Below are 26,774 nucleotides of genomic sequence, written 5' to 3' on the forward strand. Positions count from 1 at the left end.
TATAAATGATGAACCTGAGCAGCGTTCACTTTCATCAGAGTGAACACTGCTCTTTTTTATGACAGTTTTACCTCATGTCGCATGACGTCTCCATGGAGACGGTCCAGCATCAACTAAGCTGCATTGGTGGTGGCTCACTGAACATCTGAAGTGGTGTGAACATTAAAACACTGATTCCAGGATTCTGTTCCAATATTTTATTGTTTGGAGAAACAATATAGATGATGGTTGGTGTAGGTAGTGGATGATTTGTTCTGTACAATGAAATAATAAAGGAACATTACACATTATGACATCAAACAAATGATAAAGATAAATTAAGTTATTTTTCTTAAACTAAAAGTAAAATTAACACATCAACAGTTTTGGTGATTCACTTTAAGGTCAAACGCAAGTCTCTAGTATGAGATAAAAATCAATATGATAACATTCAAACAACATGAGCAACTTAAATCAATAAACAAAGGAAGTGAGGTCAGTACAGTCACGTTGTCTTAAGGCAAATGTTTGGAGGGAAAGAGAGGATCAAAGGTCAGAGGGCGGGGTTATATCACCTTAGGGGTTGTGGTTATGCAGGCAGGGTGGAGTCTGTGATTTTAACACTGACTGTATATATACAAACAACAAAACAAACATATATGATTATAATACAAATATGAGTGAGATCACTGTACAATCAAATCTATCTATAAATCTAATATACAAACTAGAACATGTTGAGTAAGAAACACTGTAAACTCTCAGACTTGTGTTGAGATATTGTGTATTTAAGATTCGAACCTGTTATTTCCTTCATATTGAGTAAGTGAGTGTTTTTTTCTTGAATTCTTCTTCAGACTGAGCGGCTCTAACCTCTCAGAGAGAAATTGTGAAGCTCTGTCCTCAGTCCTCAGCTCCCAGTCCTCTAGTCTGAGACACCTGGACCTGAGTAACAACAACCTGCAGGACTCAGGAGTGAAGCTGCTGTCTGGTGGACTGGAGAGTCCACACTGTAGACTGGAGACTCTCAGGTAAGGATCATCCAACTGTTTATCTGATGACACTTGAACACAGCAGCGGGTGTTGACAGAGGGTTCCTGTGTGTTGTTGTGTGTGTGTTCAGTCTGTCAGGATGTCTGATCACAGAGGAAGGCTGTGCTTCTCTGGCCTCAGCTCTGAGCTCCAACCCCTCCCATCTGAGAGAGCTGGACCTGAGCTACAATCATCCAGGAGCCTCAGGAGTGAAGCTGCTGTCGGCTGGACTGGAGGATCCAGACTGGAGACTGGACTCTCTCAGGTATGGAGAGGCTGCTGCAGCCACACACACTGTCTGATAGAGGAGGAAGAGCTGGAACATTTTCTATGGCCCCGTTCACACTTTAACCTCGTTTCCACTGTCAGTACGGTACGGGTCGGTACGGGTTGGTACGGAACGGTATGGGTACGGTTCGGGTCAGATATGGTCAGCTTTGTGTTTCCACTGTGTAGGGGACCTTCAGGGGTGGGCGGAGTGCGTGTCGAAGCGTCACTACTAAAGGCCCCCACACACCGCCCCGACCACTGCCGACCAGAGCGATTGATATAACAGAGTGGTGATAGGACTCCCATAGAAATACAGAGGCAGCCCTGCTCACTTTTCATTCAAACAAACTAATAATGTGATAATGTTGTTAAATTGCATCTGACTAACACTAATCTCCTAAAAAGAATTTAACCAGCCAGCAGTAAACCTCCAAAAGTGTGCGGATACGTTACTTGGCTTGTTTACTCCCCTAAGAGGAAGACCGCTTTACTGCTATGGCTCGGTTGCCGCGAAATGGCTAATTTCTGTTAGCCCGTCTATGGTGTTTTAGATTATAAATGGTAAATGGACTTGCACTTATATAGCGCTTTTCTAGTCACTCGGACCACTCAAAGCGCTTTACACTGTAATGGTCTCTTTCACCCTTTCACACACATTCATACAGCACTGTTCGTAGACAGGCTTTGGGAGATAATTATTCACACACATTCACACAGGGCAGGTGTGGGTTCAGTGTCTTGCCCAAGGACACTTCGACATGCAGACAGGGGGAGCCGGGAATTGAACCGCTGACCTTCCGGTTAGTAAACGACCCGCTCTACCATCTGAGCCACAGCCGCCCACGTTAGCATTAAGCTAGCGGACATTATATGCTTAGTTGTGACACTGGCTGTGTGTTTTGAACGTTGTTTCAAACTATGTGGGTTTGATTGAACATCTTTGATGCTTAAATATATGTTGCTTTACTCCTCTTTTTATTTGATGTGCCATTTTTACTGTAGGGCTACAGGCTACTATAGCCACTGGCTCGCGGTTGGTTGTGTTGTTGTGCTTCAGATGTCCGTCAACCAATCACCAGCTCGCAGTGCTTCGGCTCCTCCCCAAGGGAACCGGTCCTGTGTGCTAGGTACCCCAACTAGAAGGGTTACAAACATGGTAACGAGTACCATGGGACCAGTACGGTTCCATGGTAGTGGAAACGTTGAAATAAGCATACCGTTCCGTACCGTACTGCATAGTGAAAACGGGTCTTTGGTTACACCTGGTATTAGCATCTGTCTCAGGTGATCCATGCATTGATGACATCAGATCCCATCACTCAGACCATATCCAGAGGTGGTGTAGGCCACAGTGAAGCTCCGCCCACTCCACTGACGTCCTCTGTCTCAGTCTGACTCGTCCCAACACAGTTTATACTGAAGCCAAAATCTCAGAGTGTTTCAAACATGAGCTGTGCAGCTTTCATCAGTCACAGTGATGAACTACTGGGATCAGGAGTTTCTCCTCATGATGACTTCAGTGTCTCATCATGACTCACTGTGTCATATTCAGGAGAAGAGATGTCAGTGATGAAAGCAGATGTTGGCAGCTGTGCTCTGAGTCTTTCCAGATGTTTGGATCAGACTTTATTTCTGAGTGTTTGACCTGAACAGTCCCAGAGACTGTAGACACCTGTTGAGTGTGGACACACTGACAATACGGCAACAAGAATCAAAGCATGTCCACTGCTCAGAGACATTCGTCTCCCAGCGTCTCCAACCAAGGAGGAAATAAGAGACAGAAATCAAGGGCGGTGCGCCCCATGTAGAGGCTGCAGTCCTCACTGCAGGCGGCCCCGGTTTGAATCCCGCGTCCGACAGCCCTTTCCTGCATGTCATTCCCCCTCTCTCTGCCTCCCCCTTTCCTGTCTATCTCACTATGTGTATCAATAAAAGGCAAAAAAAAAAAAAAAAAGAGAGAGAGACAGAAATCAGGTGGCACCATCAGGTCTCTGTCTGGTCAGATATTGATGGTCAATAATCAGCTCAGTCTCTCTAATAATCAGTGTTTGTGTCTGAATGTGTGTGTGATCAAACAGCTGTTTTCAGACTGTGTGTGTGCTGACTCCAGATCAGATGAAGCCACAGAGTGTCTCCTTAATGAAAGTCTCCACAAACAAACAAACAGAACATCAGTTATTTCACACTTCCCAGAAAGAATAAAACGAGGATTATTTTCCCAGGCCTCAGCGTACACCGCCTACAGAGCTGTTTAAATGTTTGATGGAGGTGGGTACAAAAGAGAATTTAAAAGAAGGAGAACAGAGTCATTGATGATGAGATCCTGATCCGTCCTGTCACTGTGATCAGATGGTTTCTATTAGAGCTCCTTCATCCACTCACTGCTGCTGTGGCTCCTGTGGAAACCTGCTCACAGCCTCATTCTTCAGCTTCCTGGGGAGTTTTCTTCAAACAAACACAAGTTGTCTTCACACTCAGTGTTTCTCATTAAATTCACTGGGTCTCATTCATGAAACGCTCGTAAATCTGTGTTATGCACATAACAGCTCATGCTACTAAAACTCTACTCCGGATTCATAAACGGTGCGGGAAACTCAGATTTGATCGTAAGCACGTGTGTAAGACCCTTCGTAAACTAACAACACGCCCCCGGCGATCAGCAATTAGCATAGATCTCCACTCATGAATAGCCATATTAGGAGATCCTGACCACCATATAAGGAGTTAGGTGCATCCTGTTCACCTGCGGCCATGACGCAAACAAGGAAAGAGGGAGAGAGAAAAAAAAAAGGGAGATCGCGGATCGAAGTCATTTTGGGTGAAGTGGAGTCCAGAAAAAATATTTAATCCTCTTCTGTTAGTAGTGGTGTGACTGGGACAGGTAAGCAAAGGCTGGAGGGAAGAAACAGATGGAGTGAATTAAAGGTTATAGCTACAACTTTTTCATCAAAAGGATACATTTTTCAAAAATAATGCATCCACAGAATGTCTAGAGGGGTGCAGAATAAAAATATTAATTTTACTGAATTTTTAGTATATTTTTTATTTATATTATATATTTTTTAGTAGTATATAAATAATTGTTTAATACATTTTGGCGGGTCCGAAATATATAGTAAATATTTAGCCTACATCTGGTTACGTTGGCAATGTCGACATGGAATGATCTCTGTGGCAACAGCATTAGAATGTTGATGTTGTGTGTCTACTGCTGTAACTGGCGACAAGTAAAACAGAAGGTTGGAGCGAGAGCAGGTAGTGTGAGTTCTACACCTACTGCCCAGGAGGAATTCAGCTTGTAGCTATCACCTTTAAAGGATCATAGGGCAGGATTTGTGAGAAAATACCGGAAAATACCCATGCGTTTTACGTTTTTTAAATAATAATGGGTGAGGAAGCGTTCAAAACCAAAAAGAACGAGCCCACCCGCGTATCTCTCCATTGCCCTGAACGGGGTCTGTGCTGCAAAATGCGCTGCAATTCAGGGGGTGAATTTCGCGCGCTGGCCGGCGGACCTGACGTCAGCGCGTCCACGACTGCCTTCGAATGGATCAATGGAACGGAGACATGAAGAGGGCAACCGCGGCAGAGCGACTGATACAGTAACAGAGTGGCGACACTCCCTGTTATATCAATCGCTCTGAACCACGGTGGATCCAAATTAGGCCTACTGTTACTGCCAGCAAACGACCCAGCACAACTGAAAGCCCTGTTAAAAGCACCCCCCCCCCCACCGCCACTCTCTCTCCCCCTCCCTTCACGCACACAGCAGCAGGCAGGTCACTAACTTACACACCCTCTCCCTCTTCACTACTGTCTTATTATTAGCCGTTAGCCGCAGCTAGCGGTTAAAAGCCGACGTTATAACTTTAACAACGTTATCAGGCAGGTGGACAAACGTCCTCTTTTGCCCGGACACGTCCACTTTTCACGTCCTGGCCGGCGTGTCCGCGACGCGTCCGTTTTTTTTTTTTTTATGAAATCATGAATATGTCCGGTGTTTATTGGTTTTCATGGGACCGCGGACCCTGACAGATGCGGCCCGACACCCGGACCCGGCGCGTTAATTCTCAGTACCGGCCTGTAGGAGTAGGAGCCCATACAGATCCATGCAGAGGAGCTCAGAGGAACAGACAAGCAGCCTCCTGCTGCAGCACAGTGAAGGTGTGTGTGTGTGTGTGTGTGTGTGTGTGTGTGTGTGTGTGTGTGTGTGTCTGTCTGTCTGTCTGTCTGTCTGTCTGTCTGTCTGTCTGTCTGTCTTGTCTGTCTGTCTGTCTGTCTGTCTGTCTGTCTGTCTGTGAGAGCGAGAACCTACAGTAAAATACCCCCCCTCCCTCCCCAGATAGGAAAGACTGTAAAGAGTAAAGTAAACAGTGAAAAGTCTGTGCGCGCTCCCGTGCCGGTGGCTTCCCTGGTTGCTGTAGTTACGCGCAGCGGCCGTCGCGTCACTGGCCGTTCTCATTAATCCTGCCCTATGATCCTTTAAAGTCCCTGGAAAGTGAAATTTGAGTTTTGTTTCAAAATATATTAAAAGTGTTTGAAATTTATTGATAAAAACATGCAAAAATACTCATTTCTGTGCAGTGCTTAATTTTAGAGGTTAGGGTTTCACAGTTTCACTCTGCTTCAGTGGTCTTTGTTTTTAAGGGCAGGCTTACAGAGGGGGACGCCGTGACGCACTGGCGTCCCTACTTTCATATCTCCTCCCATGTGCACAGTAATATTATAAATACTTCAAGAATGCCAACGAGCGTCTGCTGCCACTACCCCTGGAGCTACCAGCGCCGCCGGAGCTATCAGTCCACTAGCTTGGTCTCTGTCTTAATAAAATGTAATGCAGACTTATCAGGTCATTGTAAAACATTTATTTATTGATGTATATGTGGTGTTATTTGAGCATAGTCTATACAGATCCCAGAGGCAGCCCTGCTCTCATGTGAAACATGAAGCTCCACTTTTAATTCAAACAAACTAATGAGACTGCCACCGTGGGACCAGCCGGCGCTCGGTGGCAAAACTCTAAAAGCCCAAACAGCCACAGTCCAGGTGAACCTCTGCAGCGTCCGTCCCACAGCTCACCGACACAGCAACAGCTACACTGGCAACAAAACTGAGGGCCGCCGCCGTCAGCAGACCAATCTCTGTTTGCCCTGATACCGTTAGCTCGGTGGCTAACGCTAGGCCCGTTCGTCCTGTGCTGACGGTGGCGGCCCTCATTGTTGTTGTGGTGTAGCCTTCAAGGCTCCCGTTGCTGTGGTGGTGAGCCGTGGGTCGGATGCTGGAGTGGCTCGGGGTGAACGGGACGAACGGGGCTATTACAGGGTTGCCAACTTTTGGTCCTGGGCTGGAGTGAGATTCTGTTGTGGGGGAGGGGGGGGGGGCGGCATTAAACAGTAATGTTTAATGTAGATTTTGTCTCTCTCTCTCTCTCTCTCACACACTCTCACTCACACACACACACACACACACACACACACACACATTATACCTGCAAACAGAGTAGAGGTGGAATAGGTGACAAAATATATCCCGTCTAGGGGGGTCTGGGGGCACCCCCCCAGGAAAAAATTGTGATTTTAACATGTATTTGAAGCATTCTGGTGTACTCTGAGAAGAAAATAAAGGGAAAACACAACATTTGCTTCAGATAAGAGGGAAAAAAGCAGATCTGTGGTTCCTATCATTGTATGGCTGGAGTGTATGAAACTGGTCTAGTGGGGAGCTGTGGCTTTTGGCCTGGACCAGCCTATTGAGCCTATTAATATATGAAAGGACAGAACAGACATGTCCTGTTCAGTCTTCTATTACAGCCTGATGATACAAGTCAGGTCCTGAAATGTGTGTTTCTCTTCTGTAATAAACATTCTACATACCCATTCAGAGTTTGCAGGTATGGCCCACGTGCATGCATGCGCACACACGTACACACTAGGGATGCAACGGTTCTCGGTAAAATACCGAACTGTTCGGTACGGCCTGCACGGTGCAATACGCTCTTGGACCGCGGTATTTCAGATTCAGCGTCCATCAGCTCTTGCTGCTTTACAGGCAGCTGTGCCGTGTATGTGTGTGCCTGGCCGTTTAAGGCGAAAGCCCGCCCCCGCGAGTCGATGTCCAATCACTGTTGAGCCTCCACACACTCACAGTGACTCCCCCCCTGCAACTGAAAGTGCAGCAGCTCAGCCTCACACACTGAAGAGGGGAAAAAAAAAAAAAGAAAACAAACAGGCGGCGGCATGAGCGGTCGCTGATCGCAATCGCGGGGAAAATTAATATTAGCGCGATTTAGCTCATTTAGCTTTTATTAGAGTTCCAGCAGGACTCTGTCCATGCACACTGCATGTGTGTGGTCGCGTGTCCGCGTGCCCGCGTGTCCGCGCGCGATAGAGAGACCGAGGTCGAGCAGGAGTTGACTGACAGGGATGAGAGGTGGTGAAAGGCTGTTTAAAAAAAACACAATAGACTAACTCCTTCTTTCCCAGTGAGAGACTGTGGCTGCAGCATAGTGACGGCAATATAGCGCCATCTCTGTTTGAAAGTGGCTTCAGAGTGTTCACCTACTGAAAGACTAAAGGAGTGTGCAGAGGGAGGAAATAGGGGCTGTTCACAGACAGTTCAGGTGTGTGTGGGTGTGTGTGTGTGTGTGTGTTTGTGTGTGTGTGAGTGTGAGTGAGAGAGATAGAGAGAGAGGAGAGCTGTATTAGAAATATTATAAATTCTAAACATTATTTTGGGAGAAAAAAAAAGTTCTCTGCACAAAACATACCGAAACCGTACCGAGAACCGTGGCCAAAAACCGATGTACGTATCGTACCGTGGGCTACCTGTACCGTTGCATCCCTAGTACACACACGCACACACACACATACACACACACACACACACACACACACACACACACACCTGTTGCTGCGCTGTCTCTCTCTCCTCTGCTCTCTGGACTGAGCTGCCTGGCTGTACTTTTGTGCTACCCAGTCTGCATCTTGATTTTATAGTTTTCAACGGACTGGCCCAACCAGCCCGACCGCAGGCGTCAGTTCGAGCCGCGTTCAGTCTGAAAACATAACTCGGTCAGGTCAGGTTGTGTCTCGGGCTTCGCTCTCTCCCTCTTTTTTTTGGCCATCGGATTCGGACCAAGTCGGGTCCAGGCTTCAACACCCGCGGGTCCGGCCGGGTTAGCTTTTAACTTTCAAGTCCGTGATTGTAGAGTGTAGAGATGCCAGTTGCCTCTGCGCACCGCCGCTGTTGGTGGTGGGGGAGGGGGGGGTCGCGGATCGACAACTCCCCGTCCTACTGTGCTGTGATCACAGGCTTGAGCAGCCGTCCAATCGACACGCGGATAAGCATCGCGCACCAATCAGAGAGCCTATTGATGAGTGCCAAAGCTTGCTTTTTAATTTTTTTTTTTTTTCCCCAATCGCTTGATTTTGGCGTGAGAATTGTTTGAGTGGCGTGAGAGCGTGAGACAGGACCTAAAAGCGTGTGACACACGCCAGATGCGTGAGAGTTGGCAACCCTGGGCTATTAGCTGGCCGGGCTAGTGTTAGCCACCGAGCTAACGCTATCAGGGTAGTGGAGATTGGTGTGCTGACGGCAGCGGCCCCAGCATATTTCCCTCACTGCTCAGTGTGTATCCGAGACATTCAGAAAAGAGCTGAACTCAGACTCCAGCTCAAGCCCGTAGCTGCTCGGGTACGATGTGACAGTTAGCAGTAGCACCAGCATAGTTGGCCGGCCGGTAGGCCATTTGATTGACAGTTGAAACTCGACGAAGCTCAGCAAGTGGGCGGGGCTTCTGTGCCTGCAGCAGACATCCAGAGCTGCGAGAACTGCCTCATTTAGTCATGATCTTAAAACCTAATTTCACCTACTAAACGAATTTTTCTAGCATCCAAAATTGGCAGGATGGTTAATAGGACATATATCTGGGATGTGATTAACTCAGAAAACGAATCCAGTGTCACTTTTCAGGGACTTTAAGTATCCTATCTTAGTAAACCGAGAACATGAAATAAAACAATAAGTACAGAGCTCCAGCAGCCATGAGAGGAAGAGGCTCTTCACAGCCTCAGCTGTAGAGGAGCATGCATGAAGTTATATAGGCAGGTTCTATTCTTACAGATGCAGCAGCCGTCTCTCACAGCTCCATCCAAACTGCTGCCAACTGTGTTATTGTGCAGGATGAAGTGTGTGTCCACCGAGCTTGTAGCAACGTGTAGCGTCACACACTCTGCATCGCATATCAGCTGCACATTGATGGAAGAAAAGTTTTTCCGGTTTTATATCACATTATTATCATCATTAGATGGAGCCTTGACTGTTCCTGTGTGTCCGATCCCAAACGTCTCTCTCTCCAAATATTTCTAATCCTTTGTCATGTTTAAATGACGTGTTTCAAAGGCATCGAAGTATTTTAACATGAGAGAGAGTAATTAAAGGACAATTCCAGGCGAATTCAACTCTGGGGTGTATTTTCATATCATTTTAGGTCTAAAAGAATGAATCTGAAGATTTTCAGTTTAATCGCTCCTGTTTTGCGGTAGTTGCGTCTGTCCGCGCATCGCCACGGCAGCAATGAATGGGAGTGGATGTAAGTTCTGCTGTTTAGGCTGTTTCCAGCCCTCAAAGCCGCATTTTTTTCCCACAGACAGCGTCAGATGGCTACTCAAACATGCACCAAGAAGTTTATTTACTTCAAGCAAGCCGGCATGTTTGTAAAACTAGATCTAATTCAAAGTCTCCCGGAGTCTCGCGCGAGCCCGAAGTTGCAGTGCTGGTGTATTCAGGCGCAGTAGGAGCTACCGCTTGTGTCATAAACACAGGAATATCAACTCTTTACTTGCTTGAAGTGTAGATTTTTTTCCACAGACAGCGTCAGGTGGCTACTCAAACATGCGCCGAGAAGTTTTTTTTACTTGAAGCAAGTAAAGAGTTGATATTCCTGTGTTTATGACACAAACGGTAGCTTTTCCCACTGCTCCTGAACACACCGAGCACGGCAACTGGGTCTCGCGCGAGACTCCGGGAGACTTTGAATTAGATCGACTTTTACAAACATGTCGGCTTGCTTGAAGTAAATAAACTTCTCGGTGCATGTTTGAGTCTCCATCTGACGCTGTCTGTGGAAAAAAATTGCAGCTTTGAGGGCTGGAAACAGCCTAAACAGCGGAACTTACATCCACTCCCATTCATTGCTGCCGTGGCGATGCGGGGACAGACGCAACTACCGCAAAACAGGAGCAATTAAACTGAAAATCTTCAGATTCATTCTTTTAGACCTAAAATGATATGAAAATACACCCCTGAGTTGAATTCGCCTGGAATTGTCCTTTAAGCAATATCACACGAGAGGGAGTGCTGTTGTACTGTATATCAGCACGGCTGTGATTCGGTCGTAGGCACGAGGCCGTCGGCACTCGGCCTGCGGCAGATAACACATAAACATTTCATACTAGCTTGCTACTAGCTACAAGCTTTTCCACCGAGCTGCTTCCAGTGCTGGTTCTGGTTCTGAGCCCGTGTCTGATTAGCACCGGAGCAACAGGACCAGTATGAAGACACAGAGACGTTATCGATACCGTATTACATTTGTTTATCTGCTATGTAGGCTAATAAATATAAACACAGTTGAAGCTAAGTAGCTGAGCTACGTGGCTAACAACAGCTAACGCTAATATCAAAACACATCGCCGTCAAAACGTAGTTGCCCCCGCGGCGATTTTTTTCCAGCCGGGTTTAGTAGAGATTTATCTCCAATTAGACGGACCAGGTCAGGTCCAGGTTTTAATGTTCAGGTCCGTTTCTAACTGTAGCAGCAGCAGAGAGATGGGGCAGCTCCTGTATGGGGAGCCTGGCTCTGACTTAGCTCCTGTCCAGATGAACAGCGGAGTGATAACTTACGTAAAAAGTCGCAGTGCTGTTATACTGTATACAGATGTTACTGGTTCAAAATTGCGGACTTCACGCGTGGTCCACGCGAGACGCCACAAGACTCAGGCATTTTTTTTCTTTGGCGAGACAAGAGCTTTTAATGAAAAGCCTCAATGTGCCAAAACAACCGCCAGGTGGCATCTGTGAGAACGGAGGACGACAGGCGGATGACTCAGTGATCTGTGCAGTAATCCACAGCTTAAACTCTAGGCTATTAAACTAGAACTAACTACTGTATACCCTGCCTAAATCACAGAAACTATTGTAATATGATAAAGCCTGTCTTGCTTTATGACTTGATGATTATGTATCACAAATTATGAAGGATCATCTGCGCAAGGCAAAGATGATAGCATCAACAAAACACGGCGTAACACACGCGGCTGTATGGGACAGGCTTTTATTTAATTCAGAACAAACCGCTTAGCAAAAATGGAAAATATAGTCTATAATAATTAATTGATCTGTTGTTTGGCCACTGTTTGAAAATAACCCGAATTATGAGCAAATAATCTGATCCAGAGCAGCAGTCATAATCAGACTTCTTCTAAATAAACCTAAACATTCAATAACTGGGTCAGGTCGGACCATGGGGTTTTTTTTTTCTCTTCTTCTTCACAGGAGAAAATGAGGTGCGCTGTGCTCACGGACGCGTTGATGTTTTGTGATTTATCTGCTGCCTTGACTCTGCCCTTTATACATGTGCGTTCAGATTAACAATAAGACAAGCCATGGTTGAGTTTATTGAGTTAATAATCAGCATCTTAGTACCTCTGATCCGGAGGATAGTGTTATGAAAATCGCTACAGTTGAACTGGTCTGGTTTTTAGCTGCTCAATCTCATTGTTTCAAAGAAAAGGGATTGATTTTTATAACGAAATGAAACAAAACAATATTATATTGATACATTGTTGTTTAGGTCACCAGATCTAAACCCGATAGAGCTGGTCTGGGCTTCGATGAAGCACTACATCCGCTCTGAGGCGAAACCAACTAACAGGGAGGAGTTGGAAGCAGCGATCCAGACATTTTGGATGGAGAAGCTGACCATCAGCGTCTGTAATAAGTACATCGATCATCTGGACAGTGTCATTGAGAAAGTTATAGAACTGAAGGGAGGAGCGACTGGCATGTGACCGTAATCGATATCCTGTCCTGGGGATGCTGTTTGTGTGCCTGCTGGTGACTGTAGCCTAATATAAAGCTGCTGTATATTTTAAATAAAGCTAGAGAAAAAAAAACAAACTGGGACGGATCCAGGGGGAAACATGAACTGCCACAAAATGTGAAGACCTTTGTAGTGCAGTCACTGAGAACGGAGTTTCCAGGCATGGACAGAAAGGACTTGAAAGACTGCATAGATAAGATCAACGAGTTCTTGCGAACTCCGAGAAGATCATCTGAGGGTCCTATCCTCACCCTACTGTAGCCTACAGTACAGCACCTCCACCCCGACAGCCCCCCTCCCTCCCCCCGCAGCATTGTCCAAGGTGCTGGAGTCTGTGAAACGTGCGCTGCTCAGAGACTGGGCAGAACGGTCCCACTTGCTTTCTCCGTTGGTGGAGATCTCCCACACAGTAAAAGATTTAGGCAACACATTCTTCCAGCTGGCTGTTTTTCTTCCAGTTACAGAAAGTAGCCTATGTGCAAAGTACCTTATGAGACACATTAACATCTCTATTCATATAACGCCCATCGAAACAGCTGATTTACATGTCGGCCGTTAACACATGGCGATTGGCCATTCACGCGGCTTTGTTCTTGGTTTCGGCCAATCAGCTTATAAGCACATGGCTAATTATCAGCTTTCAACCAGTCGCACTGTTTTAATGTGTGTGTGAAAGTTATTTTCTTTAGTTCATTTTCGTTTCTTTTGGATTTTTTTTACAACAATGTATCAATATAATATTGTTTTCGTTTCATTTCTCAATGACACTGTCCAGATGATCGATGTACTTATTACAGACGCTGATGGTCAGCTTCTTCATCCAAAATGTCTGGATCGCTGCTTCCAACTCCTCCCTGTTAGTTGGTTTCGCCTCAGAGCGGATGTAGTGCTTCATCGAAGCCCAGACCAGCTCTATCGGGTTTAGATCTGGTGACCTAAACAACAATGTATCAATATAATATTGTTTTCGTTTCATTTCGTTATAAAAATCAATCCCTTTTCTTTGAAACAATGAGATTGAGCAGCTAAAAACCAGACCAGTTCAACTGTAGCGATTTTCATAACACTATCGCTCCGGATCAGAGGTACTAAGATGCTGATTATTAGCTAAATAAACTCAACCATGGCTTGTCTTATTGTTAATCTGAACGCACATGTATAAAGGGCAGAGTCAAGGCAGCAGATAAATCACAAAACATCAACGCGTCCGTGAGCACAGCGCACCTCATTTTCTCCTGTGAAGAAGAAGAGAAAAACAACCCCATGGTCCGACCTGACTCAGTTATTTAATGTTTAGGTTTATTTAGAAGAAGTCTGATTATGACTGCTGCTCTGGATCAGATTATTTGCTCATAATTCGGGTTATTTTCAAACAGTGGCCAAACAACAGATCAATTAATTATTATAGACTATATTTTCCATTTTTGCTAAGCGGTTTGTTCTGAATTAAATAAAAGCCTGTCCCATACAGCCGTGTGTGTTACGCCGTGTTTTGTTGATGCTATCATCTTTGCCTTGCGCAGATGATCCTTCATAATTAAAAATAAAAAGTCCAGGCCGGCTGCATGGCTGACGGTGTCACCACTCTCATTATCACTGGCTGTTTGTGTTGTCTGTCAAAAAAATGGATGAATGAAACCTATCGACTTTGTATCGGCCGCGTCTTCTATCGAGGGAAAGTTATTTATCCTATGTTTTATCGCCCAGCCCCAAAGTGACACAGACCCGTTCATTCACAAGAAATCATCCAGCTGCACTCTCAAACAAGGTGCGGAGTGAGAAATCTGCGGCACTACTGCACAGTACTGTAGTTGGCTCATTTTAAAAACACATTTTGGAGATGACGAGACAGATGACCAAAAAAAGAGAGTGAGACGTGGGCTATAGTCTACTGTAGCTCCCGTCGTTACATTTTGTCATTGAAAAACTAGGCTACTATATTATTTACTGTCTGCAGCTAGTTCTCCTTTCATCCTCTTGTATTCTGTATCATGAACAGCGCCACTCCTAATCGCGGCTACATTGTGTGACTGTCAGCATTGTCCCCAAAACGTCTGAGCAGTATTTAGTACGGTGCTGCCACCTAGAGGAAAACAGTTGTGGTGAAAAGACACGCGTTCACGCGATCCTGCAGTGCAGGAAAAACCCCGCAATTTTGAACCAGTAACATCTGTATCAGCACTCATGGAACGTCTCTTGTCCAATCAAATTGCTTGGTTGGGACCGGTCGGAACTAACTGTTGTATAATGCAAATTAAAATTGTAGTTTGCAGCAGTGACAAGCAATATTTCTGTGCATTTCTACGTTTAGCGGAAATCCACGTAAATTGACGCTGCACATGTTTCATGAATGAGACCCACTGTGTGTTTCACTGAGCTCTAACAAACGTATCTTCTCCTCCTCCTTTCCTGGTGCATTGTGGGATATCTGGGCTGGTCAGCTCCACCTGTTGTGTCTTCATCTTCTTTGCTGTGACGTGTGTTTGTGCAGCTTGAGAGTCAGAGAGTGAAAGTGTGTGTCTCACACTGCAGTGACATGACATGGAGAAAAGACATGATGAAGTGTTTCCTCCTGGTCTCCTCCTGCTCTGTATCATCACTAGATAAAGACTCCAGCTCCTTCTTCTCTGTGCTCAGTGTTCATCCAGACATACCAGCCTCCATGTGAACACAGTGATAAAACAGTGTGTGTGTGAGAGCCATGTAATGTCCATGTGTGCATGCTGACAGAGAAGGTGCTGCTCTGACCCCCCTCCTCCTTTCAGGGTGGAGCCTGCTGGAGTCCCATGGTTGACACCAGGTCTGAGGAAGTGTAAGTCTGTTTTTACTTTGAGCAGCACATTCAACCATCTTCACACTGTCACATCACTGACCTCATGAGTCTTCATCAAACTGTCAATAACTGATCACATGATCAATAACTGCAGCTGTGTCTTGTTCTCTCCATCAGATTCCTGTCCACTCACAATCGACACAAACACAGTGAACACAACCATCAAACTGTCTGACAACAACAGGAAGGCAACATGGGTGATGGAGGATCAGTCATATCCTGATCATCCAGACAGATTTGACTGGTGGTCTCAGCTGCTGTGTTCAACTGGTCTGACTGGTCGCTGCTACTGGGAGGTCGAGTGGACAGGAAACGTTGATATATCAGTGAGTTACAGAGGAATCAGCAGGAAAGGAGGCAGTGATGACTGTAGGTTTGGAGGAAACGATCAGTCCTGGAGACTGAGCTGCTATGATGGTGATTACTACGTCAGGCACAATAAGAGAGAGACACGTATCACCTCCTCCTCCTCTTCCACCTCCTCCTCCTCCTCTGTCTCTAACAGAGTAGCAGTGTATGTGGACTGTCCTGCTGGCTCTCTGTCCTTCTACAGAGTCTCCTCTGACTCACTGATCCACCTCTACACCTTCAACACCACCTTCACTCAACCTCTCTATCCTGGGTTAGGAGTCTTCTGGTCCAGTTCTGGTTCCTGGTTGAGTCTGTGTTGAGTGCATCAGAGTCTCCTCCTGTCACAGAAACCTTCTCACTGTTGAACAGACAGTTCAGTCTCTACATGTCTGTCTCTGTCTCTGTCTCTCACTCACATCTTATCAGTTGATGTTTTAAACTCTTCTCAGTGATTCTTGTAAACTTCTTCCTCTTCCTTTAAAGATGGAAGCGTCGATTATTACAGGACAAAAACCACGGTGACTTTTACTCAGCTGCTGATGAAGGACGAGGCCTAATATCACCAAGCTAAAAGTCTCTGAGCCGCCAGCGTCACTGAGGAGAAAAACACATTTTAAACACATTCACTGTTCATGTTCAACTTTACAGGCTGTTTGTGAGCTGCTCACAGCTAAACACACACAACAAGAAACACAACTGGAAACACACATCATGTTGTACGGACGCTGAATAGAATGAATTACATGTGATTTCTTTTTCTTTGTGTTTTCACTGAATCAAATAAAACAATGTGAATCAGTTTTAGATGTGATGTGCATTTCCTGCTGATGTAGAGCAGCACAAAAACCATCAGCTACTAATCCTACCAGACAATGACTTTTATGTTACCATGACACTGATTCCATTATTAAACTGTATTGATCTCTGTCCTGTAAATAATCTGATGTGAAATAAATAAAAATTGTAATGTAAAAAAGAATCAGTAAATAAATTAATTACAGTAATAAACAAACATTTACATTTGGATTTTTTTTAGATACATTTCCTGGCAAATATTTATTTATTTATTTATTCATCAAGTTTTGACTAAAATGTCTCTCCATAGGTGTCGACATCTTAAGGTCTTTGCACACTGAGTCCGTTCTTTTCGCATGCGTTTTTCGTATCCGTCATCCGACAAAAAACGTTACACACAGGCTCCTTGCACACTGAGTCCGTTGTGTTTTATTCGCATGCTTTTTTATTTTGTGTTCCAAATTCCGGAGAGGGAGACAAAAATCATCACGCATTGATGCACTTTGTGGTTCTCTCACTTGTCGAGTAATGAAAGAGAGAAATGAAAATATTGTGTCCATCCTGAGAGGAGCCAGTAGAGGGGATCTGCTGCTTGTAAATGAGCAGCAGGACTATCATGATCACTTCAACACTTTATTTTAGGATGTCAGTGTTCCAGTTTGATAGATATTGATCATTAGCTCACACATTAAACAGAAGACGATCAATTTCCATGATCCTGAACAGCAGCTGGCGCACGCACACACACACACACACACACACACACACACACACACACACACACACACACATCCACTCAGCGGTGATCCCCCCCTCTCTCTCCCTCTCTCTCTTCTCACGGATGTGAAAAACGCATTAAATTGAACCTGTTCCGAAAACTTTAAAGAAAAAGTTTTGGATTTGGTGTGTAAACATGATCGACACAACATGAGGTAGAATTTATTTTTTGACGTGCTGCAATTTTGGACGAAAAAAAACAACTGTGTGTAAAGGCCTTATTCTGAAATGATTCACTGCTGCCAATGCGCCTCATGGCCTCTAAAGGTGCAGCCTGTAAAATAATCTCTAAAACCCTTGTGCACTCACATCAAACTGTAAACACTGATTCTGATTTAAAAAGCTAAAGTTGGAGAAACAACTAATCCAGAAGGAGGATGAGTGTCTCTGCTGTTGTGTACAGTTTCTCTGCTTTGCTCACACTAATTGACAATAACACATTGTCAAACGTACCTGTTGCTCCTGTGTCTTCTACCTCTGCTACTCGTTGCTTATTGCTGCTTCTCTGTTCTCCTGTAGTGAACCTAATCTTCTGATGTGCTGGTCTGTATGATCATTAATGCATACAGGGATTAATAAAGTATTCTTTGACTTTTTGAGATGGTTTCAACTAAAAAACTGAACTAAATAAATGAGAAGCTGAATGTGAAAAGGAGAAGAAGCTCAGAAAGAGGCAGGAGAGTTACTGTACCTGGGATTGTTCTTTTAGGAGCTGAAATTCACCTTTAAAGACCTGGAAAACAGAGACCAGGTTTAGAACTCATCATCTGGATCACCATGGTGACGGCACTGGCAGCTCCTCACTGTCATTGATGCTTAATAATACAGGAAATATAGAAGTATAGAAGTGTCAGCAGACCAACTGTGTGAATATACATGTCAACATAAAGAGGTCAGAAAGTAAAGGCTCTCGTACTCATTTCATCTGACCAGTTGTAGTCCGTTACAGACAATATTCACCTGTTAGTAACAATGGAAACAGTTTCAACTAAACACTGATTCCTGATGATGATTCAAACAAATGAAGCACAACATCAGTGACTGTAGGTTTAACACATCTGACTTTACTGAACATTATCTTTGTTGTTTGTCAGTGTTGTCGTTGATGAAAATCCATGGTTCAAAGTCTCATTACTCATCCATTTAATCCACTAGCATAGCATTCATCAACACGCAGCATCACATCCACAACGCCGTCGGCTCGGCCCAGAGGCATGATGGGAGTTCCACTACTGCCATATTCAGTGGGCCACATAACACGGAGGTCACCCCGAAAGTCCCGAGCTTTTTCAGTGAATGTGACAGTTGTTGTAATAAAACTCTTGTAATCTCTGACATGGACGCTGCTCTGCAACAGACTCTACTGTGCATCATTAATAGTAGTGAATAGTGAACTCACCTCTCTCTGCTGCTCTGGTGGCTCCTTACATCCTTTGTTGCAGCCGTGTGGCTCGCTGACAATGTCACTTCTCTCACGTCACATCCAACGTCCTGTCTGTCGTCACGGCGATATATGATACTAGTTGTCATAGTGTTTGATTGAAGATGATGGGCTGGCTCCTACCTTAACCCATAAGCTTCTCCTGTAACTACTATACTCATGTAGTCTGTAGGTTACAGTTGTTATGGTTCTTCAACAGTGGACTGACTGTGTTCCCAGTCATGTTGCTCAGACTAGAGCCAGAAACCAGTCCACTCTGAAACACAGTGAAGTGAGCCTGCAGTCCAGCCTGGTCATGTGACCTTCTACCTCAACACACCACTTTCAGATGAGTCTTCATTCATGTTCATGCCCTGACCCCTTGTGGTTGTTAGGTGGTATTGCGTTGATAAGAATATGAACAGGTGAGTGTTAAATGTTCACTGTTTCAGGTCTGAGTCTCATCACATAATCCAGCATTTAATATAATTTAAAAACACAAGTCTGTTTGTTACTTTAAAAAAAACAGAAAGAAAGAAAATCCAAAAAAAAAAAAAAAATTCTGAGTCTTTATAATTATTCCTTTCATTTCTTTTCTATTTTTTTATTTAACCATTATTTATAGAGGTACCCTCATTAAGACATAGTGTCTCATTTTCATTCTCATTTGACCGAGACGGTGCACAGACAGGAAGATGACATCAAACCCCCCAGATCTGGTTGTTCAACAATTTGACGCCCTAAACCTCTACCAAATTATTTCAGAGCCCACCAGACCTAACCTAAAATCTCCTTCATCTGCTACGCTGATAGACGTCATCCTCACAAACGCCCCCTCTAATTATAAATCTGGTGTCTTCAGTCAAGATCTGAGTGATCATTGCGCTATTGCCTGCATGCGCTCCAGCTCCTCAGTTAAGCGCCCACCCGTGATCGTCTCCAAACGTTCCCTGAAGAACTTTGACCTGGAAGCCTTTCTTCACGACACTGCTGCAGTAAGCTGGGACAAAATTAATACCTTCCCTACTTTGGAGATGGCCTGGTCCTTTTTCAAATCGTCCTTCAGACAGATCATCAATAAACACGCTCCAGTCATAAAATTACGGATTAAGGATCGTTTCAGCCCCTGGTTTTCCCGTGATTTGGCTGCTCTAATCCGCCAGAAGAACACCTTATGGCGAAAAGCCCGTTCCTCCCAGTCTCCTGCTGATTGGCTTGCCTTTCGGCAATGCAGAAATAAATGCACTCAGGCCGTCAGAAAAGCCAAAGTCACTCATTTTCAGGACAAATTTGCATCCTGCGTCTCAGACGCCAAGAAGTTTTGGAAAACGGTTAAGTCCATGGAAAACAAGCTTCATTCACCCCACCTCCCCAATGCTATGACCTTTGATAACATTGTTGTTACTGATAAGTTTCATATGGCCTCGCTTTTCAATCAGCACTTTGTTAACTCAGCTCATGTCTTCTCTGCCAAGCCCTCCACTGCTGCTCCTTTCTACTTTCACTTTCACCTACAATCCCCAGTTCTGGCCCTTTCTCTTTCAGACCCATCACGACCTCAGAAGTCCTAGAGAATCTCACCAAGCTGGACTCCAACAAGTCAGCTGGCTCTGACGGGCTCGACCCCATGTTTTTAAAAGCTGCTGCTCCTGTCATTGCCGTCCCCATCACACGGCTTTTCAATATGTCTCTGGAATTGTCCATCTTTCCTTTAGACTGGAAATCCGCACTTGTCTTCCCCCTCTTCAAAGGGGGTTCCAGCTCTGATCCCAATTGTTATAGGCCTATTTCCATCCTGCCGTGCCTGGCTAAGGTCTTAGAGAAACTGGTTCATAAACAGCTCAGTCACTTTTTAACCTCCAACAACATCCTGTCCAACTTACAGTCTGGGTTCCGGCCAGGCCATGGGTGCATCACAGCTACACTGAAGGTCCTGGATGATATTGTTTCCTCCCTGGACTCCAAGCAGACCTGCATTGCTGCCTTCATTGACCTCTCTAAGGCCTTTGACTCCGTCATCCACCCCATCCTCCTACAGAAGCTCTCCAGCATCGGTCTGTCACCACACTCCTGCAACTGGTTCGCCAGCTACTTAAACAACAGAGTCCAGCAAGTCAAATCTGAAAACATCAAATCAGCCCCTCTCACCATCTCCAAAGGGGTGCCACAGGGTTCTATTCTAGGCCCAACACTATTCTCCATCTACATTAATGACATAACCAGGAATGCCGGCAACTCCAAGATCCACCTCTACGCTGATGACACCATCCTGTACTCAGAGGGCCCTTCTCTCCACTCTGCTGCGGCCACTCTACAACACAGTCTCACTTCTGTTGAACAGCATTTCCATAGCCTTCATCTTCTCCTCAACACCAAAAAAACCAAATGCATCATCTTTAACCAGAAACACACTCCCACCCCTGTCCCAAAAATCCTCTGTGCCGACGGCTCTGAACTAGAGTTGGTGTCCTGTTACAAATACCTTGGCCTCTGGTTGGATTCATCACTCTCCTTCACCACCCACATCAAACACCTTCAGTCTAAAGTCAAAGCTCGTCTGAGCTTCCTTTACTGGAACAAGGCCTCCTTCACCCGTGCAGCCAAACATACACTCGTCAAAATGACCATCCTGCCCATCTTCGATTACGGTGACTCCATATACAGAATTGCACCTCACTCCACTCTCAGCAAACTGGACCCACTCCACCACTCCGCCATCCGTTTTGCCACTGGGGCTCCATTCACCACTCACCACTGCGACCTCTATAACCTGGTAGACTGGACTTCCCTTCACACCAGACGGCTCCATCACTGGTTTCTGCTCATCTACAAAACCATTCTCGGCATCACACCTCTCTACCTCTCTTCCCTTCTGCACCTCTCTCACCCTGCCCGCAATCTAAAGCCAGGAACACACCGCCACGACGCTTCCCGACGTGTCCCGACGCCAACGGCTTTGGCCGACGAGACTGTCGCCTCTCGTCGGGAGAAAGGAAAAAGTGAAACACACTGCCCCGACTGCCGACCAGAGCGACTGAGTGGCGAGGACTCCCCCATAGAAATACAGACCAATACAGACCAGGGGCAGCTCGGCTCACTGTTCATTCAAACAAACTAATACCACTGCCACAGTTAATTTCATCAATGAGACCAACATTAATCTCCCCAAAACAATTGAACCAGCCACGTTTAACAGCGCTAAAGCCGAAATTAAAACAGTTTTAGCAGTTTACTGCTGTGGCTCCGTTGCCGCGAATTGGCGATAGCCGATGCTAATTTCTGTTAGCCCGTCTATGGTGTTTTACATTACACGTTAGCATTAAGCTAGCGGGCTTTATATGCTTAGTTGTGAGCTGTGTGTGTTTTGAACGTTGTTTCAAACTATGTGGGTTTGATTTAACATCTTTGATGTTTAAATATATATATATATATTGCCGCTTAATATATTGCTTTACTCCTCTTTTTATTTTATATACCATCTTTACTGTATGACAGGCTAGGACACCGCTTGTTTACTGTGGTCACTTCCGTCCCTCCCACACACCGCGCTGATTCGCTTAGGGCACCACCAATCAGAATCGCCATAGCTAGCACACAGCCAATCAGAGTACCCGACGAGTCTACTCTCCCGACGGCCGACGAGTCCCGACTGAGCATGTTCAATCGGCCCCGACGAGATCCGTCAAGACCCGACAAGACCCGAGGCTCCACGACGGAGAGGAACACACCAAACAGACGAGCTCCCGGCGCCGTCCGACGAGGCCCGACGCCTGGCGGTCGGCTCGGTGTGTCCCTGGCTTTAGGTCCAGTGCATTCATCAACCTCTCCATCCCCAAAGTCCGCACCGTCTTTGGACGCAGTGCCTTCCGGTTCGCTGCAGCCTTTGACTGGAACACCTTACAAAACACCCTTAAACTTTCTGTCCTCACGTCTCTCTCTGTTTTCAAACAAAATTTACTACAAATCACAGTCGACTCCTGCACTTGCTAACAGGCTTCTTGTCATGCCCCATTGATTAATTACATTGTATTGTATTGTATTTTATTGATTATATTGATATATTGTATGTACTGTATTGTATAGAATTTTTCTGTGTAATTTATTAACCTTGTTTCACTTTTAGCACTCCCCTCCCCCCTCCCCCTCAGGCTGCACTTGAAAATAAGAATTTTGTTCTTAATTTGCTTGCCTGGTTAAATAAAGGTTAAATAAAAAATAAATAAAAATCAAGAGCAAAAAAATCTAAATAAAAGCAAAATAAAATGAACTATCAAACACCAAAGATGTACAATTTTGACAGTTTTTGTTTTTTCTGTTCTGATTCCAAAAGGTTTTTCTTCCATTTTCATTTTGAAACAGCAGATTTACAGGTTTTTTTTTTTCATTTAGAAAAATAAAAAAATATGGATTATCTGATGATACCCAGACCATTTCAGTCTTAGAAACTCATCAGCTGTGTAGCCTACCTTCTTAAACTTAAACTTAATATAGATGAATCCTCAGAGTTGTGTATGAGTGCTGGTGGATGTGACTGTCTCTGACCTTTGTGTAGAGTCTGTGTGAACGCTGCCTGAATCCCTGTAGATCAGCTGTGACACATGGGAAGATGTGCTGGCTGATGAATCCAGGTGGACAGCATGTGATGTAGCAGCAGCAGCTGTGATGAGCCTCTGTCATGAGCCTTCATGGAGCTCACAGGTCGTCAGCATCCATGGAGGAGAAGCTGTTAGTGAAGAAAACTCCAGTCAGACCATGGTGAAGCACACTGATGTTTCCACAAGCTGACCTCCTGCTTTGAACAGGAATTTACTGGACTTTGAGCCATTTTATCAAACACTGTAAAAGCTACAGGACAGATCATTGCAATACAATGAGCTTTAGCAAACAGTCAAATATTAACTGTATCATTAACCCTTGACACATTACAATCAATACATTTACTGATATGTGACATTTAAAGGGGAACTATACAGGTCTGGCAGCTTCTCCTCTGTGTTGCTAACCCTCCTCCCCCACCTGGCCATGTGCATCTGTTTTCAGTGAAGGCGACCAGAAGACAATCCATGGAGCGGTGGATAACGTTATTCATCATATATGTGTATATTTGTGTAGTCTTATCTGTCATAAACAAGAGATTATGGGTTACGGGGTGCGGTGCTGCTGGGACCAGAGCTGGGACACCGGGTCGTGCATAGTTCCTGTTTAACATGAGCACATGAGGAGCTAGAGAGTTGACATCACTGTGACACAGCCTGGATAAACACCAGTCTGCTGCTTTTTATGAAGCCCAGGGAGCAACACCAGCTCCTCTAATCACTGAGTCCACATCAGCTCCACCTCACTGTTCCAGTCAGGTAGATGATGGTGTTTGTGTAAAGTCTTGTTGAGCCTCAGTTCAAACCTTCTTCAGGTTCAGGAGGTTCTGTCAGAGGCTGGTGAAGAACTCCAGCAGAACCACAGCTCCACAGCACAGTGCTTTTCAACAATGAAGCTAAACGTTATCTATTAAACACTGATCTGCTAAATCCCAATAAGCACAGAATGACTGATGAGTTTATCAATACAATGTTCAGCATGAGCATATATCCAAAAACCACTGGACCCAGCAGAATCACAGCCCATTGTGCCGCCTTAAGAGAAGAGATTTTAAAGTTCTGCTCCTGGTCTACAAATCACTGAATGGTTTAGGTCCAGAATACATGAATGACATGTTAGTAGAGTATAAACCCAGCAGAGCTCTGAGATCTACTGCCTCAGGTCAGATAGTGGAGCTCAGAGTTCAGACCAGACATGGTGAAGCAGCATTTAGCTGTGATGCTGCAACAACTGGAACAAACTACCAGCAGAACTGAAATCAGCCCCAACTGTAAGCACTTTGAAATCCAGGTTAAAAACATTTCTCTTTTCTTGCGCTTATAGCTGAGCTCTTTTTAAGAACTTAAAACTCTATTTTTATTTCTATTTTATTTCATCTCCTATTTTTAACTCTGTGTTTTCTTGTTTTTATGTTGTTTTATGCAGTTTTTTAAAATTGTTTTGTCTTTATGTAAACCACCACACCAATAATCTGTTTATCAAATGGATAGTATTAAACTTTGTTGACATAGTAAAAATTAAAACTGCATTTGTTAATTATTGGATACTTGTTTCTTTCTATGACTCTGAAATCATGAAGAGCTCTAATGGATATAATGGAAAATTGAATGAAAGGGTAGGCTTCTATAAGCTAGACAGCAGCCTACACCTTTTCCATCTATAGTTGAATGAATGACAGTTACAGACAGACAGTTACAGCGGATAGTCACGACCATTTTAAATGATAGTTTACACCCTTTACACAGTGAATTTCAGTTTCTTCCCTCTGGACGGAGGTTGTCAGTCCCATTTTGTAGAACAAAACGTTACAAAAACAGCTTTGTCCCAGCTGCAGTAACACTGGTAAACAAGCTGTAGTTTGCACAAAAGCTGCAGAAGTCACTTTTCGGAGCATGATGTATCTCCTTTTTATCTCATTGCTTTTATTCATTCTTAACTTGGAGGAAATTTTGCTCTTGGTGTTTTTAATTCTTTTTTAGTTTCATGTTTTTTACTTCTTATATTTATTTCATGAACTGCAGCACTTTCTGTCGAGCCGAAGCTGTCTCTTGTTTTATGTGTATGTGTTCTTTTTAAATGTCCTGTTTCTGATTTGATTGTTCGTTTTCTGTTGCTTGTTTAACTCTCGACTGCAAAACTAGTTTACCCTTGGGTATCAATAAAGTAACCTGAACCTGAACCTGAACCTGATGGTATTATGGAAGGTTGACTGACTGTGATTGACTGTAAATAATTTTGTGTAAAAAAAAAAAAAAAAAGACTAACTACTACTACTAAAGCACATTGAGTTGCCTTGCTATGAAATGTGCTATATAAATAAAGATGCCTTGCTTTAATGGAGCACATATTGACCAATGACAGAAAACAAGCCAGTGAGTGGACTATGAATCTCTGAGCTCAGTGACACCTACCAGTTGTTACAGTTGATGGCAGTGGAGCGGTTCAGTGCTTTCTCATGTGTCGTCGTGTAGTTTTTTGTAGTGTTTGAACTGTTTACTTATTTTGTTAAATAAATTATCCTTATTTTGTCCACAGTCCCTTTTGTTGCAATCTTTTAGCGGGGTTGTAATGTGATGACAGCCTGGGAAGTTCACCCAGAGGATTTTTAGGAATAAAACTGATGTCATAGCCTACAGCTGAGGCAGAGACAGAGGTTGAAATGACTAATCGCTCACATCAAAATGTTAAAATGTGCTAAAAGCATCAGTGACAGGGGCAAAGGGAAAGCAGTCAGGGCTGAGGTGAAGCTCTCTCCAAGGCAAAGCAGCAGTGGTTCTAGGGGACGGTGCAGCCACCACAGCCCTGCTGTTAGCCACTGGAACAGTGCTGTGTTGCCCCACCCCACCCCATCCACTTCCTCTTACTTTCACTACGGCCACGCAGTCGTGTTGCTGCTTATTTTCTCATAAGGTGACCAGTTTGAATGTTTTCCTTGTTAACACCAGTCGTTACCAATTAAACTTCTTCTAAATCTGTGCTCCGGTCACAGACTGTATATAGGCCCATACACATGCCAGGGATGAAGCAGCTCAGAAACGGCTCAAACAGGCGATCACGGACTTTGAGAGATTGTACATTCAAGAACTTGCAACAAATACAAATACCTGGCTTGTTATTGAGACTGGCTTTTATTTGCTCAAACCTGCTGTGTTTATAACTGCTTTATAACTTCAGCTGATTCCTCACTTGTGTATTTATAATGCTTATTTTATTTTTAATCAGGAGTTTTATGTTGTTACCATTTGCAATTGGTTATATGGAAATTAGCCACTTGGCTACAATCCCACATATTGACATGACAGTGTTCATCAATATACTGTTCCCATTTTAAAAAGAAATACGTCTGAATCTGAATAGTGCTACATAGCCTACTGTTTATATATTCTGTGTTTAAATTGTGCAATATTATAAAGGTTTTGAATTTGTAATATATAAAATTACTTAGTAGTATTTTATTTGTATCGGATGTTTTGTGGTGCATTGTTTGAAATGTTTGGTTATCACTTTTGGTTCAGCCTGCCCTTGTGTTTGGGACAGGTTTTTGTTTTTTTTAATCTGTGAATTAATGGTCTCACTGTTCTGTCTTTTTTTTTTTTATGAAGAAAGAACCTTTAACCCGCAAC

General features: G+C 44.3%; 2 protein-coding genes across 2 annotated transcripts in view; both read left to right on the top strand.

The window, feature by feature from the left end:
* LOC146975292 (protein NLRC3-like) overlaps positions 1-26,774 on the top strand; it is a 138,881-nt gene that overhangs the window by 39,486 nt on the left and 72,621 nt on the right. The window lies entirely within an intron of this gene.
* LOC146975293 (neoverrucotoxin subunit alpha-like) lies at positions 1,041-16,445 on the top strand (the record flags this gene model as incomplete). The annotated part of the gene is made up of 3 exons (XM_085794739.1): positions 1,041-1,276; positions 15,145-15,191; positions 15,330-16,445. Coding segments are annotated over 3 exons (837 nt in total), but the record flags the coding sequence as incomplete, so codon positions are not given.

Source organism: Trachurus japonicus, chromosome 13 (genome assembly GCF_045865225.1).
Source record: "Trachurus japonicus isolate A0001 chromosome 13, Traja_1.0".
Classification (NCBI taxonomy): domain Eukaryota; kingdom Metazoa; phylum Chordata; class Actinopteri; order Carangiformes; family Carangidae; genus Trachurus; species Trachurus japonicus.